We start from the raw sequence: 15,000 nt of genomic DNA, 5'->3' as shown, positions 1-15,000 counted from the left end.
TGGCATAGTTCTTGTCTCTCCCCCAAAACTCCCCCATCAGCATTTATACATCCATTATTACCTCTCATTCACCCAAACCTTATGCTTTTTCTTTTCTCTATGTGTTCTGTATCATCTAAGCAGTTAAAGATTTGATAAGAGAAAGTTGTCAGAAATCAATTCTTCTTCTCCTAATTGCACAGATGTGATAAAAGATCACACAGGGAATCTGCAAGAATTTACACACACATGCAAACAAATAGCTGCTGTCAATTCACATGGAAGATCAGATAAGGCCATTATCTCATGTCAAACATACCAGTGTGTGACAAGAGCATGGGAAGTATATGGGGCAGGAGATACAGCAGCAGGAAGAACAGTGGTGGAAGTCATGATGAGTAAATTCAGAAGGAAAAAACACCCAAATCTAGATTGCAAAAATTATCTGAAGATTTCTGGTCTAAGGGAAACTGGTGTGTTCAGAGATAGCCCTGTGCCAAATTATCTGATTTTAATGTAGAGTACCATGAAGAAATGACTGTATGGGGGCAGGCTGTGCTGTACCAACATTGGCTTCCAGCTTGAGGTCCTGGTCCCCTTCACTCAGGAGCAAGTGCTTTGGAAAGGGCATGTCGCAGATGGGGACAAGAAGTAAATGTTGTGCTTTTTATGATGGGCATCTCTTCATCAGTGAGCTGAGCACAAGTCCTCTGCAAGCTGCAAGGGAGAGGAGCTTGGAAAGGGATTTTTAATAGTATTTTGTATATATATTATATATATATATATTACATATAAATTATAGTAGATAATTAATATATAACATATTATATATATAACATATTGAATATGTTCCTCTTGGCAGCACAATACAAGATTTGTGTAGTCACTGTTTGAATTCTCAATTGAAAACCATTTCCTATAGAGACACTTGAGTATACAGTGACTCATATTCTCCTCATGCTGTTGAATATTTTGGACCAAATCTTATCCCATCAAGATGCAGGTGTGGCAAGACAGCAAAACAGGAAAGAAATCCATCTAGAAATCACATTTGAGTACCCAGAAATGCCATTAGGCTCAACAGGCATCCTCAACATTGTGAACAGCCTGCAGAGAAGAAGTAGATGTGGTGAATAAACAAGGCAGACTGAAGACAAAAGCTTAAAATAAAAGTGTTTATACAATGCTAACTAGAAGGTACCAGATAGGATAAAAAGCCCACAGGATGTAAAATAACGAATGCAAAATGGGAAGTTTTTAGCAATGTCTAAGGAATGCCCTCCAGTACTCCCAAGGAAAACAGCTTTCACCAGAGCAGTGACACTGATGGCACGTGGTGGATGAGCCTCTGCCATGAACAAGTGGAGACATTCATGCAGAAGTTGACACCTTTCACTCTTGCACATGTGCAAAATAGTCTAACTTCACATTCATGGAAGCTGTGGTTAACTTTGGGAGCAGATACTACTCTTTTAGAGTCACAGAATGATTTAGGTTGGAAAAGACCTCTTGAGTCGAGTCCAGCCATTCCCCCAGCCTAGCCCACCACTAACCCATGTCCCCAAGTGCCACATCCACATGGTTTTTAAATCCCTCCAGGGATGGTGGCTCAAACAAATGACAAATAAGAAAGTGAATTAAATAATTTCAGAAGTTCAGCCTTAAATGGAAAGACAGCTTGGAAGTACCCTTTCTTTGGTTGTTCATTCAGTGGTGTCTAATCTTGAAATGTCTTCCTGCAGCAAGGGAATTTGAGGCACTGAGCCCTTCCAGTGGAAGATGTGTTATTCACTGTTTTGTAGGAAAGTCCAGCATGTGCTGAAGGTGTGAAAGTTCTGCTTTAGTGGAAATCTCAGCATCAATTTCTCCATTACAGCATGTTTTCTCAAAGGCCTATAGGCAGCTTATAGTCCAGAGGAGCAAACATCTCTAATTTTGATTCTAGCAAAAAGAGATGTTCTGTGTTACATTTGCATTCTTCAGCTGAGAAGCCAGATAGAATTTTGAGTATTTTTTTGTGTTTGTTGTATAGCAGAGCCTCAAGGAAGTGCTCATCTCAGTTTCCTTCCTATCTGCTCTCTGGTTGAGATGTGGGTAACTAGACTCAGAAATACCTGTGTAGTCACAAACTAAAGAAAAAAAAATGCAGTTTTGAACATTTTAAGACAAATACTTCATGCTGAGATAGAATGGCAGGAATTAAGCCAGGGCTGTGAAATTCACCTGTGAGGCACTGAGACACCACAAGAGGAAACGGCCTCAAGTTGTGCCAGGGAGGATTAGGTTGGATATTAGGGAAAAAATCCTCACCCAAAGGGCTGTCAGGCTCTGGCATAGGCTGCCCGGGGCAGTGGTGGAATCCCCATCCCTAGAGGGATTTAAAAGCTGTGTGGGTGTGGCCCTTGGGGACAGGGGTTAGTGGTGGCTTTGACAGTGCTGGGGGAACGGTTGGACTCAATGACTTGCGAGGGCTTTTCAGAGCTAAATGATTCTGTCATGCTCTGACCCTTTAACTTTCCCAAAAATTGCATGTTTGCCAGTCTTACAGAAAGAACCACAGAGGACAGTGAAGGTGTTTGGCTTTGAGTGGGGTTTTTTCTCCCCTGGTTTCAATTGCCTGGGCTCCTTATTAATTGTTGAAGCAACATTTGCTGCGTTGGCATCACCAGTGCTGGAAAGGAGAGGGGAACTATCTCAGAAATACAAAGAGCTGAGATATTTTGTGATCTCTTCCCACTCAAACATATCCTTCAAATCGCATTCCCTCAGTCAAGGGAAATAATTTCAGTTACCCTGGTCACAGTAGAAATCAGCCCTCTTTTTGAATGCCTTCTTTCATTACTGTAGATATGTTTCTGAGATGAGAAACCATGTTTCTTCTAATTATGCTTACATGTAGTTAATTTCCTTTTTTTTAAAGCTCAGTGTGAAAGGCAGTTTCCTTTAAAAAGGGAGGGGGGAAGAAAAAAGTGATACAGCTGATGTTCCTGTTGCCTTAGCAACAGATTTATTTATTAGGGTCTGAAATGACATGAGTTAATATACCACATACCTGCTGATCGGCAAACTCTCCTATTTCAGCTCCAGTTGACAATTAAGTCCTGGACAGCTACAGCCAGGGGTTAATGTTACTCATTAGGAGAACTAGGTCATTACTGGGAAATCAAGGCACTTAAGGCAGCATGGATAAAATACAAAATTCAACATCTCAAGGAGTGAGGGGTTTTATGTTAATTAACCTTATTTTCCTTTCATTAAAAAAAAAAATCTTTCATATATGCATATGACAGTGGATCAATTAATTGGGAAAGGAAAAAAAAAAAGAAGTAAGCTGTAGTTTACTTTCCTCTCGTAGTTGTCTTCATTTCCTTTGGAAGGGTTTCATTATTTTATGGAAAATTCTTATGTCTATATGATGAGTAAAAAGGGTATTAAAATTAAGAAGGGAATCATCATGGAAATCAGCTTTACCACAAGGGAATGAGCAAATAAAAGCCTTGGAAATGAAAATAAATAAGCTTTGCTAATACCTCACCTAAGGAGCAGAATATAAGCCCATCAGAGCTTGGAGATATTTAGAGGTACTTCTTTGCTTCTTTATTAAGCAGTTACATAGTTATTTGACCTTCAGAAACCGAAACTTTAGAGAACTAATTCAAGTTGTTGGCAAATATTCTATTTACAGGAAGCTGATCAGTGGTGTAGCCAACAGTAACTCCTGTAGTTAGTAATTGGCTTCTGATTTCCAGGAAAATTAAATATATTCTCTGAAAGTTTTATTAAGATATCTGAGTGGGAGTTTTAACTTGATAAGTCATTAGTGATTTAATAAAGCTCTCCTGAAAGCCTTTATTTACTGACTTTTAGCAGGCTTCATTCTGATACTGGAGAACTTAATAGGCTGAAAAATAATTATATTAAAATGAAACTTATTTTTTTTACTCACTGCTTCCCCAAATACACTTGGTTCTTTCACTTCCTCTACGCATTCTACTTTATTTTCTGTATTTAAGCTCTGTGGCCCATTCTGCTTCTTATTGTATTTTCACCAATTTGGTGTAAAATTTTTTCTCATTCTTGGGAAGTCAAGGTTGAAACAGCAACTTACCTGGGCTGCACATAGTGAATCATTGTATCAGGTGGGAAGAGCACTGTTCCCTTTAACAAAAGCAAGATTAAAAAATACATGAGTATTTTTCATCTGCATGGGATAGTTTTCCTCTCTGATGCACCTTTCTTAAATATAATAAAAATGCTGAATAATATCAAAATTCTGCCTGAAATATCACACAAAGAAACTTTCCTTCAAGGCCAGGTTGGATTGGAGCAGCATGGTCTTGTGGAAGGTGTTGGGATGAGAAGAGCTTTAAAGTCCCTTCCCACCCAAACCATTCCATGATTCTGTGATGCTGTGATTCCCTCTGTGCTATCCAGATGTTTGCAAAGCAGCCACTTCAGTGCCACCCTCCAGAGCCTGCTACAATAAATGCTTTAGCCATGGTTGAAAAACTGATTTTGACTTAATGTAAGACTACAACTGCATCACCTGGACAGCTGAAGAATATTTAAGTTTGGAACAGGTGCATCACAGATTTCCCTAAGAGCTCCAGTAAGACTTGCTCTCCCTTTTCCCAGGATGGGAAATTCATTTTATGGGGGATTTTTTTTTTCTTCCTGTATAGTTGTGAAGCCCAAGTCTTTGAGCAGAATCACTTGTGAGGAGGTGGGATTGTGGTGTCCTCTCAAGGCTTTTTCACCCATGGCTCTCAAAGCAATCCTTCTCTACTCCATTCACCTGATTTGGTTTTGGCCTTTCAAACCACATCCTTCTGTCTTTGCCAGGCTCAGTTCCCTGGGCATCTCCTCACCTCTCCTCATAGTCTTGTGCAGCAAATATGCATCTCACTCTCATCTAGTTCCTCAGCCTTTCTCTGACTCCATCATTTCACTCTTTGTCTCTGCAAGGAACCTTCTACAACATATCCAAGATACAGTTTGCAGTTTACTAGGTAATGTTGTGTTTGCTCTCTTTTTTCATCTTGTTCTTCATATGTTCTGGAAAACTTTGGACAGGATTTTTTTTGGGAGATTATAGTCCAACATAAGTTGCAGTTTTGGGAAACATCATAGGCAAGGACAGAAGAGGTTTTGTAATACAAAGTCCTCAGCAAACTTAGCAGATGGTGCCACCAGCCCCCTTTGTAAGTCACAGCACCCTGGACCAAAGAATGGGAATAACCTTCAATAGACAAAAATCAAATATTTTATAAGCAAGTGATCTAATATTCCTCCTTATTTTCACCATTATTAGGAGGGTTATGTTTCTTCCATCAAAGATGTTTTTAATTAGTTTTCCTCTCCTTGCCACACTGCAACTGTTCAAGTCTGTTCTCTTTGCCCCCTACTCTCCTTTTTCCCATATTTCATGCTTTCCCCCCGCTCCCTGTGTCCTCTAATCACTGTTTTTTCTCCTGTGTTTGTGCAAACCTGACTCAATGCACTGAGTTGATTCCTCATTCTGAAAGCAGTGAGATTTGGAGTTACTTTAATCTTGTTGAATAATGAGTTTCAAGCCTTGGTGCCAAGAAAGTTCCTGGTTGGAAGCTTCTTCCTTGGAGATCCCAAAAGGATGAGTTATCTTGGGTACCTGAGCTAATTCCTCTCAGGGCATTACTCAGTAAAGACAGGATGTCCTTTTTGACCCAAACAGGGCATCTGGTGGGGTTTTACCTAGTTGTGTGAATCCATTATGGAAATCAGAGAGGGGCCAGAGGGTCTTGTATGGTGGGATAATCATTCCCAGGAAAATCTGTAGTAATACAGTTTTTATGTAGTAATTCATATATGGATTTATATTTATGTACATTTTCTATTCTTTCAAGGAACTGTTTTAGTAGACTGTTATCCACTAATTACCATATTCATAACCATCTTATGATTGCCATGACATGACTTTTTTGCAGTATTTTGTAGTTGAACTGCAGCAGGATATGTTGTGTATGGTTATCAGGGGTGTCAGGGTCATTCAGATATTTTATGACCTCCCAAAAAAATAACAGGAAAACCTTTTATTATGTTACCTTTGGAACACTAAAGGAAGTTTTTTTTTTTTGTATGTTTTTTGGGTTTTTTTCTGTTTTGTTTTGTGTTTTTTTTTTGTTTTTTTTTTTTTTTTGTTTTGTTTTGTTTTGTTTTGTTTTGTTTTGTTTTGGGTTTTTTTTTGTATTTTTGTTTTTTTAATAAACTCTTTGGGGTACTCCACAGCACTTACAGGTTTTGTTGCAAATTAAAATCAAGTGTTTTTATTTTTTTTTTTATCTGAATCCTCTGCTTGGGAACAGCCAGACTGGCCAAGGTGGTGTAAAAGAAATGAAAGGCACTGGAATGAAAGTGCATTGATTTTTACACCCAAGGTAACTCAGACCAAATGGTGGTCTTTGTCTTCAGAGCTTAATCTCCCTTTAGGAAATAAGCAGGAAGCTCCATGACTGATGCTGATCCTGAGGTTTCTTTGGTTAGGGGACGTGCAATATTTTATTTTGAGTTTTTTCTTCATGAACTGTGAGGGGAGAAGAAGAATCTAAACAATAAACTCCCAAGGTTCTTTCTTGTTTCTTTTTTTATGAATCTCTTGCAGATAACAGGAGATAGGAGAAAATGCTTTTCCAGCGTAAAGCAAAATGCCACCCATTTTTCTCAGGCCAGCAATTTGAACAAATCAGAGGGTAAAATACACACTCCTCACTGTAAATACGTCATGGGCTCCAATAGAAAATAAAACACTGTATTTGCCAGTACTGTTTGGCTGCTTTTTGCCTCTCCAGTGCCATTTTTTAATTCCTTGGCTTGCAGAGGTGTTCTGAAAGCATGGGCAAGGATCAGGACCCTTTTTTGCTTGTAGGACCTACAAATTGCCAGATGAAATTTATTCTGTAGGGTCCATTTTCATACAGAAACGTTTTCTTCTACTTGACTCCATTTTCTGTGAACTGAGGGAGTATTAGATATTGTGGTAACTTTTGATGCTGATGATGCCAGACAATGTTTAGAGGCACAATTACAGCAAAGACATTTTGTAGAGCAGATCAGCTGAAAAAGAAAACTCACTGGACTTAACTACATATTTACAGTCTACCTCAACCTCATCTTGGAAATGTAAAAAGATGGAAAAATACTGTGATAAATTGAATAAATGGAAAGCAATTAACTTTTCCTTCATGTTTGCATTTTCATAGTTATTTTCTATTTCATAGTTGTTTCTTTTCTAATTGTGCTTTCCTGGCAGTAGCATTTCCTTTTCTTGCAGTTATCATGAGCATTGTTACCAGAATTTGGTATTAGAATTTTAATTTTTTTTTTGGTCCCTTTTTTTCCTCTCGTAATCTTAACATAGACAATGTATATTAAAGTCATTTGATTTAGGAAAGTCTTCTGTCCTCTGTGAAAATAATTACTGGAATGTATTACATTTCATGTATTGAATAGGCTTGTAATGTGAGTCCTCTTCTTTAAGAAGAATATTGTTCTCCTAAAGTATTTACTGACTGTGATTCTCTCCACATTTCTGTAAGTGAAAGTTCCTCTAAGACCATGTCTTGCAGATGGGGAAATCTGGGCAGAGCTGTCTTGTGGGAAATCAGTGTCAGGAAAAGACCAGAATTCTGTAATTCCCTGTTTTGAAGGCCAGGTTTATTTTTTCTGCTTTCTAACATTATTTGATTATAATGAACCTGTATTCAAATTTTTCTTAAGCTCAAGATTTAATGTGAAATATCAAAATGTAATACAGTGCATAGTATAATGGAGGGAAAAAAATCCCTGATATTGTTTTTCAGATTAGATTTTGATGAAGTGGAGCCTTGGTTTTCTGTAAGGTGTGTGTAGGTCTTCTATTTACCCTGTATTTATTCATTTCCTACCTGTGTTTGGATATGCCATACTTTTTTCATTTTCACCAGGAATATTTTTATTTTTTAATATATTTTTGTCCTCTTGTGTTTCTCTTACTCTTTGAATTGCTTTGCCCAGTACCTCTGCCTTGTTTGATACCAGACTTGCTCCTCATTACTTCACTTGGCAAAGACAAAAGAATCAATGTCATCCACATCAAGGTCTGTGTCTTGGAAACCTCATTTCCTTTATTTTTAGTTATTGATTCTGTGCTCATGGACTTGCCCAGCCCCTCCCACTTTCCCTGTGCTCTGCTCCAGCCATGCCTTTTCCTGGCTGATGTCCCCTGTCCCCTTCTTTTCTCCCAGGATGTCTCTTGGCTCACCAGTCCTGATCTCCATGATTGCTGCCCAGCTGCATCAATAATGAGTGATTCTTCAGTGGCCTATTTTAACACCTATTTTCTAACAATCATTGTAGGCAGGCAGGCTTTTAATATGTATTTTTATAGACTGCATTTATTTTCCCCCTTTGAGCAAGTCCTTCTTTTTTTCCACAACTCTTCCACTTTCTAATTGCATTGCTAGATGTGCCTTCCTCCAAATCCTAAATAACTGTGATTATCACCACGTAGGATAAGTTTACTTATACTTAAAAAAAATTAAACTAAAGTCAGATAATACCATATGGGTCTCTTATTGAATTTCACCCAAATTCAATTGATGAATATTCATTGCATAATGTAAAGGGCCAAATTCTCCTTTTTTTTTTCCCTTGTTTTTTTCTGTTTTTTTTATTTATTTTTTTTTAGTAATGTGTTTCTCATTACTCGTCAGGGATGTGGGTGAGAATAACTCCAGTTTAGGTGTCCAGGTACTCTGCTTCCAGTCCCAGCAATGGGTAAGGCTCAAGGGCTCAGGCTGAATTCCCAAAACCCCTGAACAGCAGAAGGGTGTTTTGGAGAATGTTACCATTGATTGTATAGAGGAGCATCATCATAGTGCTATGAGGTTGCTTTAAAATCACTTTAGGCTGAAAAGTGGGATGTCAAGTCATCAATTAATCCTGACAGCATCCTTCTGTGGTGAAAAAATAATATTGTCACACCCATTTTCTGAGCAGAAAATCTAAAGCAGAGATAATAATGGAGGCTCAGTAGTGGTGCTGCTGCTCTCACCACACTCCCATTCCCTGTTCAAGGACACTTCTCAAAATTTTGAATCAGATTACAAAGGGAAGTCACTAAATCAGGATGAACCCTGGGCTGCAGCTCCCTAGATCACCTCAGCCAGTTCCTAAGAGAGACTTCAGATGTCTCTCTTAAATTGTGGGTTAGAGTCAAAAATAAAAGATTCTGGATAAAAGTGAGCACTGTGTAGTATTTGAACATGGAACATGTCTCCAAGGCAGAGTTCTCAAATCTGAATATAGGCATACTGTCTGAGCCTGTTTTGTGGTATTACAGCTGTAGTTTGGTCATTCTGATGTTTTCATGTTCTTAGGATGAAATTTAGAGCATCTTCATACCATGCCTAGTTCTTATTTTTCCTTTACCAGATGCATATCAAATCAAGTGAGAATACAAAAGCATTTCAAATACCTCAACTAAACAACAAAGCCAGACCCTGGAGTCACATTAGCTTGATTTTCCCCCAAACATAATATCTTAAAAGAAAAGTTTGCATTTTAATATCAGGCTTTTATACTGTTTTGCAGATCTTCTTCAGGAAATGGAGTATATATAATTAATACTGTTTAATAAAGCTCAAAAATGCAACAGATGCAGCCAAAAGTGCACATCATTTTGAGCAGATCTTTTCAGAACAGACATTCCATATTGTGTTCATCTTTTTCCACGATCACTGCTATGGCAATCTGGTGTGTTTAGCAGTTGTTGCTGAGTAAGGCAGACTGGATTGTATATGATTTTCTCCATGTCAGCCAAGAAACAGAGCTCTCTCCTTTTTGATGCAGCAAAGAGGTGGTCTTGTACTATTTATTTTTTTTCTACCAGAGGCATCTAATACCTTCAGTATCCTGCAAGAATAATAATACACCACAGTCTGTAGGTGCATGGGCCAGGAGTTTTCTGGAGGTCTTAACTGAAAATAAAATGCTTCTGGTGTGGAGAAGTCACAGGAGCTGATAAAATCACTTAAGGTGAGCTCCCAAATAGAATAGCTACAAGATGCACAAAATTAAAATGTGGGAGTGTCACCTAAAAGGGAAACATTTTATGCGGGGGGATGTAAGGAGGTTCACCTACAGCAGAAAACCCGCAAGAGAGGCTCCAGTACAGAGGAAACGTTTCCCCTTTCAGCATTCCTTCTGGGTGCCAAATTTTCCTTCTGTTCTTCCCCACCTATTAAACAAAGCTGCAACTTCCAATTCCTATCAGTTTTCCTAAATATGTGCAGCTTATGTGGCTTCGCCGAGCTGTAAGGCTCCGTGTTCTCCTGCCAGCTCCTTGACAATGTGGCTCCAACAGCATCCTCCACTTTTGGCTGCCTCTGGGACCCCTGGTCTCTTCTGGAAAGCGAGAGGGAAAGCATATCCTTAGCTGGAAGGACTTTTTGTGACTGTGAAGCTGATAGCAGGGCTGTGAAGAGCTTGGAAGGATCCCTGTCGGCGTCGTGGCTGTCGAGTCTGCCGGCTCCGCGCGCGGGGACGCGCCGGTCCGCGGGACGACTGAGCCAGGGTGGGCTCGTGGCATCGCTCACCAAGCACCCACAGAAGCCTGTCCAGGGGAAACTGAGGCTCAGGGGAAATTCTGTCAGCAATTACACCAACCCCCAGCATTGTAGAAGTTTTTCTTGCAGGCATTCATAGTGGGGATGTTCTCTTGCAGCCAAATCCAATCCGCGCGATCCGGTGTTGGCTCTTGGAGCTGGGCATTTGGAGGGAACTCAATACTGGCAAAAGTTTCTGCACAGAAGTTACCTACCAGAAACAGGTGGCTCTTTTCAGGGTGAGGATGCAGCAAACTAATAGTCAAAGATCTGGGATCCTTGAAACTGGGAGAAATCCACCCTCCAAACCAGTGCTTGCATCCGCTTGGTTTGTGGAATTGCCAGGGAAACTCCTGGTTCACAGATGTGAAACAAATTACGAGACTTATGCAGTTGCATTCCTCCTTATTATTGGGAACAAAACAAATTGGGGGGATGGAGGACTTCTTAAAGTGATTATTGTCTGGCTTTATTTTAAGAAAATGGGACTAATTCTGAAAACTCCACAATTCCTGGAGGTTTCTCAGCCTAGGGAAGTCACATTAATTATAAGATTAATTTATTTTAATTCCCTAAACCAAAAATATTGACTGAATGAGAAATTAACACGTGTAGAGCTGCAGATGTCATTTGGCTTTAGATGTCCTGAATGATATAATTATTAATCTTTCATATAGTAGTGTGAGAGACCTACAGATTTCATTCTACAAAATTACTCTGTGAAGAAAGACACCAGGACAGCTGAGATATAGATTTTTCCCTTAATACAGGAAGGAAAACGATGGAATTTTCTAAATAATAAATAAAACCAAAATATTTTAAAGGCATATGGTGCACATCTGTTGAAATACAATAATTTAAAGCAGAGTAATTAAATGCATAATATAATATTCACCTTAGAGTGAGGAAATTATCTCATTCAATTTTTAATATAACTTATTTGGGAATTTTAAATCATTTGTGATACCTTTTGAACCTTTCATTCTGTGCTAGTAAAGAAGATAGATTGGAAAACTGGGAGGTTAATTTATTTTTAGATAACCCAACTTGCATTTCATGTCATTGAGTGTCATACCCTTACAAACCTTTAATATTATCTTCAATTGAAATTATAAATAAGTACAAGTTTCTTACATTCTGTTTTAATTTCCAGTTAAATCCTTGAAAATCTGAAGGTAGATAATGCCTTGTGGTAGTTTATTCCTATCTTTACCTAAAGCACTGAATGGATTAGAACCTTTTAATAACTATAGCATGAATTCCTAAAATTCCAGTTTGAGAAATCCTGTAGGTTTAGGAGAAGTTTTTGTTTAACCTGTTTCTCCTTAAAAAAAAAAAAAAAAATTGTAATGGAAGTAATATACGCATTTTTTTTGACAGGGAGGAAAACAAACCTGAAACCTTTTTATTTCCTATCCTTTTTTTTTAACCTGTTTTTCCTTCAGTAAGAAAGTCCTTCTCACTTTCAAAGCTGATAATTTGAAGAGTAAATGCATTATTTGAGGATAGGGAAGAGAGAAAGAAGAATCTGGTGAAACTGAGTTTTGACCCCAAGTGTTGTTTTGAGGAAAATGTTCAGCCATGCAGGAGAAGCAAAGAGGGAAATTATTTGAATAAACTTATTCCCCAATAGTGCAATTTTAGAGCAATAATGTTCTTAGAAATAAAAAACCTCCCATAATTCCAAAACTAAATGTAAACAATGCTGAGATAAATTCTGTTTGTTTTAAGGGAACACGACAAAGATCCTGAAACTTTCTTTAAAGTCCTGATGAAGCTGAAAGAGCAAGATGTGCCTTTCCAAGTGTCTGTCCTTGGAGAGACTTTCAGTGAAATTCCAGGTACCTTTCCTTTTTTCCTTTACTTTAAAGTTACCATGAAGTAGATACTTCCAGAAATAGTTTTAATTTATGCATTTTTTTATCTTAAAGAATGTGCTTAAAATTTTCCTAGTTGTGAAACTAAATAATATTGATACATTGTAAAATTAAAATTATTAAAGACAGCAAGCGTTTTTTATTTTACTTGGCAGAGCAAGGCCTTATTTATAACTTGTGGTTCAGTAACACTTCTGTATTTATTTAAATAGAGAGATAGCTGTGGGTGATTGGATGGTTCAGATAGGAAGCAAAATCTTTCGGGTCGAGGTCACTCATCTGAAATCCAGACTGAGATTTTAGCAGGTGAAAACACTTAGTTCCCTCTCAAATGTGAGGTTAAGGACTGCTGTGGAGAGCTTCTGGTTTGTATCTGGCATGAAAGTGGTCATTAATCTTTAATATTTTTATACCACTCTTTTGGACAGTCCTTCCGTTTCTTGGCTTCTGCAGAACCACAGCTCAGTGAACAGTTTCACCTGTCTGGAAAATAAATAGATTTTATTCAGGCACACAGCTTTGTGCCTGAGATGTTATGGCAGTAAAGAGAATAATCAAATCCTGTACTGAGTGCACTTGTAATAAATTAAACCTTTTAAAAATGGACATTAATGATAAGCAAGTGTCAAAATATGCAATGTTTTAGCTCGTATGTGTATTCCAAAGTGTAGACTTGTATCCCTCGGCCTCATCAATCTGTAAAAATAGACTGGGGATTAGTTTATTTGTCAGTTCTGTCCTATCCGTTACCTACTGGACTGGTGATATTTCAATTGGTTTAGTTTTGATTTTGCCATTTTTAACATACCAAGAAGTTGATCTGATCCAAATAACTTCTGGTCCCCACCTGAGACACAGCTGGGTTAGAAAAAGGGGTAATAATTCGGTGGCAGGAAATTCTTCATGTTTTCTGTCCGTTTCCTTTTTAGACAGTTTTCTGAAAGCCTGTTCTTCCAGGCAAGCCTTATTACAGATCCCAAGGCAACGTTGCTTTCCAGACTGAGCACACCAGATTTCTTAGAAGGAGAAATTTCTAAGGAATATGTGACAGATAGGAATATACGATGGTGCGCTGCGGGAACAGATTCTATTGACACTCATTTTGGATGTTGTTACATATCTCATTTGTGGCTTCAGTACTTATGAATAATGTAGATCATCCTAAATTTATGCCAGTATATCAAATCTATATGCCGCACCTCTTGTCTTGTCAATTCATTCATCCTCGTGTATAAATGGAGTCTATAGAAGGGACAACATGGTGAAATGTGTCTCATCACCATGGGTCTGATAGGGCCATACTCATACAAATGACATATGCAGGTCATTGCTAACAAGCACCAATAAAACCTGTTGCACATAGTTTATTGAAAATCTAGTTAGGAGGGGTTTTGCAGTTTCTTTTTTTTTTTTTTTTTTTTTTAATAAATTGTTGGCACTGTGTTTCCGCTCCCTCCAATTACGGGACTAAATTCCCTCATTATTATCAATGTCACATCTACAGTCGTTGGTGACAGAAAAAGTGGATAACATACTTCATAATTCAGCAACCTTTCATGTAGTGGAAACACCCATTTTTCAGTAGTTTGTTGGTTCATAGCGCACAGCAAATATCCAGTAGGAAGTTAGGAAATCTGTACTTTTCAGTGCTGCTAAAGCTTGGCTTTAAACTCTAAAGGACTGAAGAGTTACGACTTAAGGGTTTAGACAGGTGTGCTCTGAAGGGGCAGATCCTCCCCAGGGGAAGAGAGTGAAGAGCTCTGTGACAAGCTCTAGTTTGGGATTTGTCAGCAGTGAGGAGGGAAGGCTGGCAGTGTCCCAGTGATAACCAGAAGTTGCTCCTTATGAGTGGAGTTGTTGTGACTATCTCATCTTTGATTGTCACACACGTCGTACGAGCATCATTTCAGTTGGAGGTTTCCTTTCATTGGTGCTCCTCTGTCCTGGGGTATGAGCTGCACTTATGGTCCATCAAGTTTTGGCTGGATAGTGGTAGCAAGGAGTGTGTGGGAGAGGCTGTCACAGACATCTGAGCCCAGTAGCAAGGACCAGCATCTCCGTTCTTACCCTAATGCTGCCCCAAACAATCTGCTGTCCTCCAGCCATCCCAACCATCCTCATTCCCCTTCCACCTCTACCTCTGAGCTCTGGAACACTCAGACTTTCCTCAGAACCTTGACTGTACTCCCTCCAGCTTTTTCACCACCCCTCCATCCAGTCTGCTTGTTTCCACCCTGCCTGCCAGCACATCTTCGGTCTCTCCCGTACTCTCCATCTGGTTCCTTTCTGTGCTGCTTCTTCCTTTCCCAGCCCAGTGCTCTCCTCCTGTCTTGCAGACATCCTGAAAGCACCCGCCTGGAGACCGCTGGGTTTGCCCTGCAGGGCTCTGCAGCAAAAGGTGTGATTAAGGACAAGGGGCCATCTCCCATCCCAGGAGTGGAGAAGTGACACAGCTGCTCTGAGCACCACTTCATTTAAGGCTTAACAATCTAACGAGAATTAAGCGATCAGCAGGAGACCGACAG

The 15,000-nt window shown here is 39.0% G+C and overlaps 1 protein-coding gene across 10 annotated transcripts in view; it reads left to right on the top strand.

Moving 5' to 3' along the window:
• GTDC1 (glycosyltransferase like domain containing 1) overlaps positions 1-15,000 on the top strand; it is a 284,555-nt gene that overhangs the window by 137,840 nt on the left and 131,715 nt on the right. For 8 of the 10 annotated variants that reach the window (XR_008840915.1, XR_008840914.1, XM_056495914.1 and 5 more), the window contains one exon: positions 12,330-12,439. Coding sequence is in view for 8 of the 10 variants with exons in the window: in XM_056495914.1 (XP_056351889.1) it covers positions 12,330-12,439 (110 nt within the window). In the remaining 2 variants the exon portion in view is untranslated. Of the gene's footprint in view, positions 1-10,717; positions 10,838-12,329; positions 12,440-15,000 lie in introns of all 10 variants that reach the window. The other 2 variants (XM_056495912.1, XM_056495911.1) reach the window with 1 other exon arrangement.

Source organism: Oenanthe melanoleuca, chromosome 7 (assembly GCF_029582105.1).
Source record: "Oenanthe melanoleuca isolate GR-GAL-2019-014 chromosome 7, OMel1.0, whole genome shotgun sequence".
Taxonomy (NCBI): Eukaryota; Metazoa; Chordata; class Aves; order Passeriformes; family Muscicapidae; genus Oenanthe; species Oenanthe melanoleuca.
The sequence above is the reverse complement of the archived record's forward strand: the minus strand, read 5'-3'. Positions and strand labels throughout refer to the sequence as shown.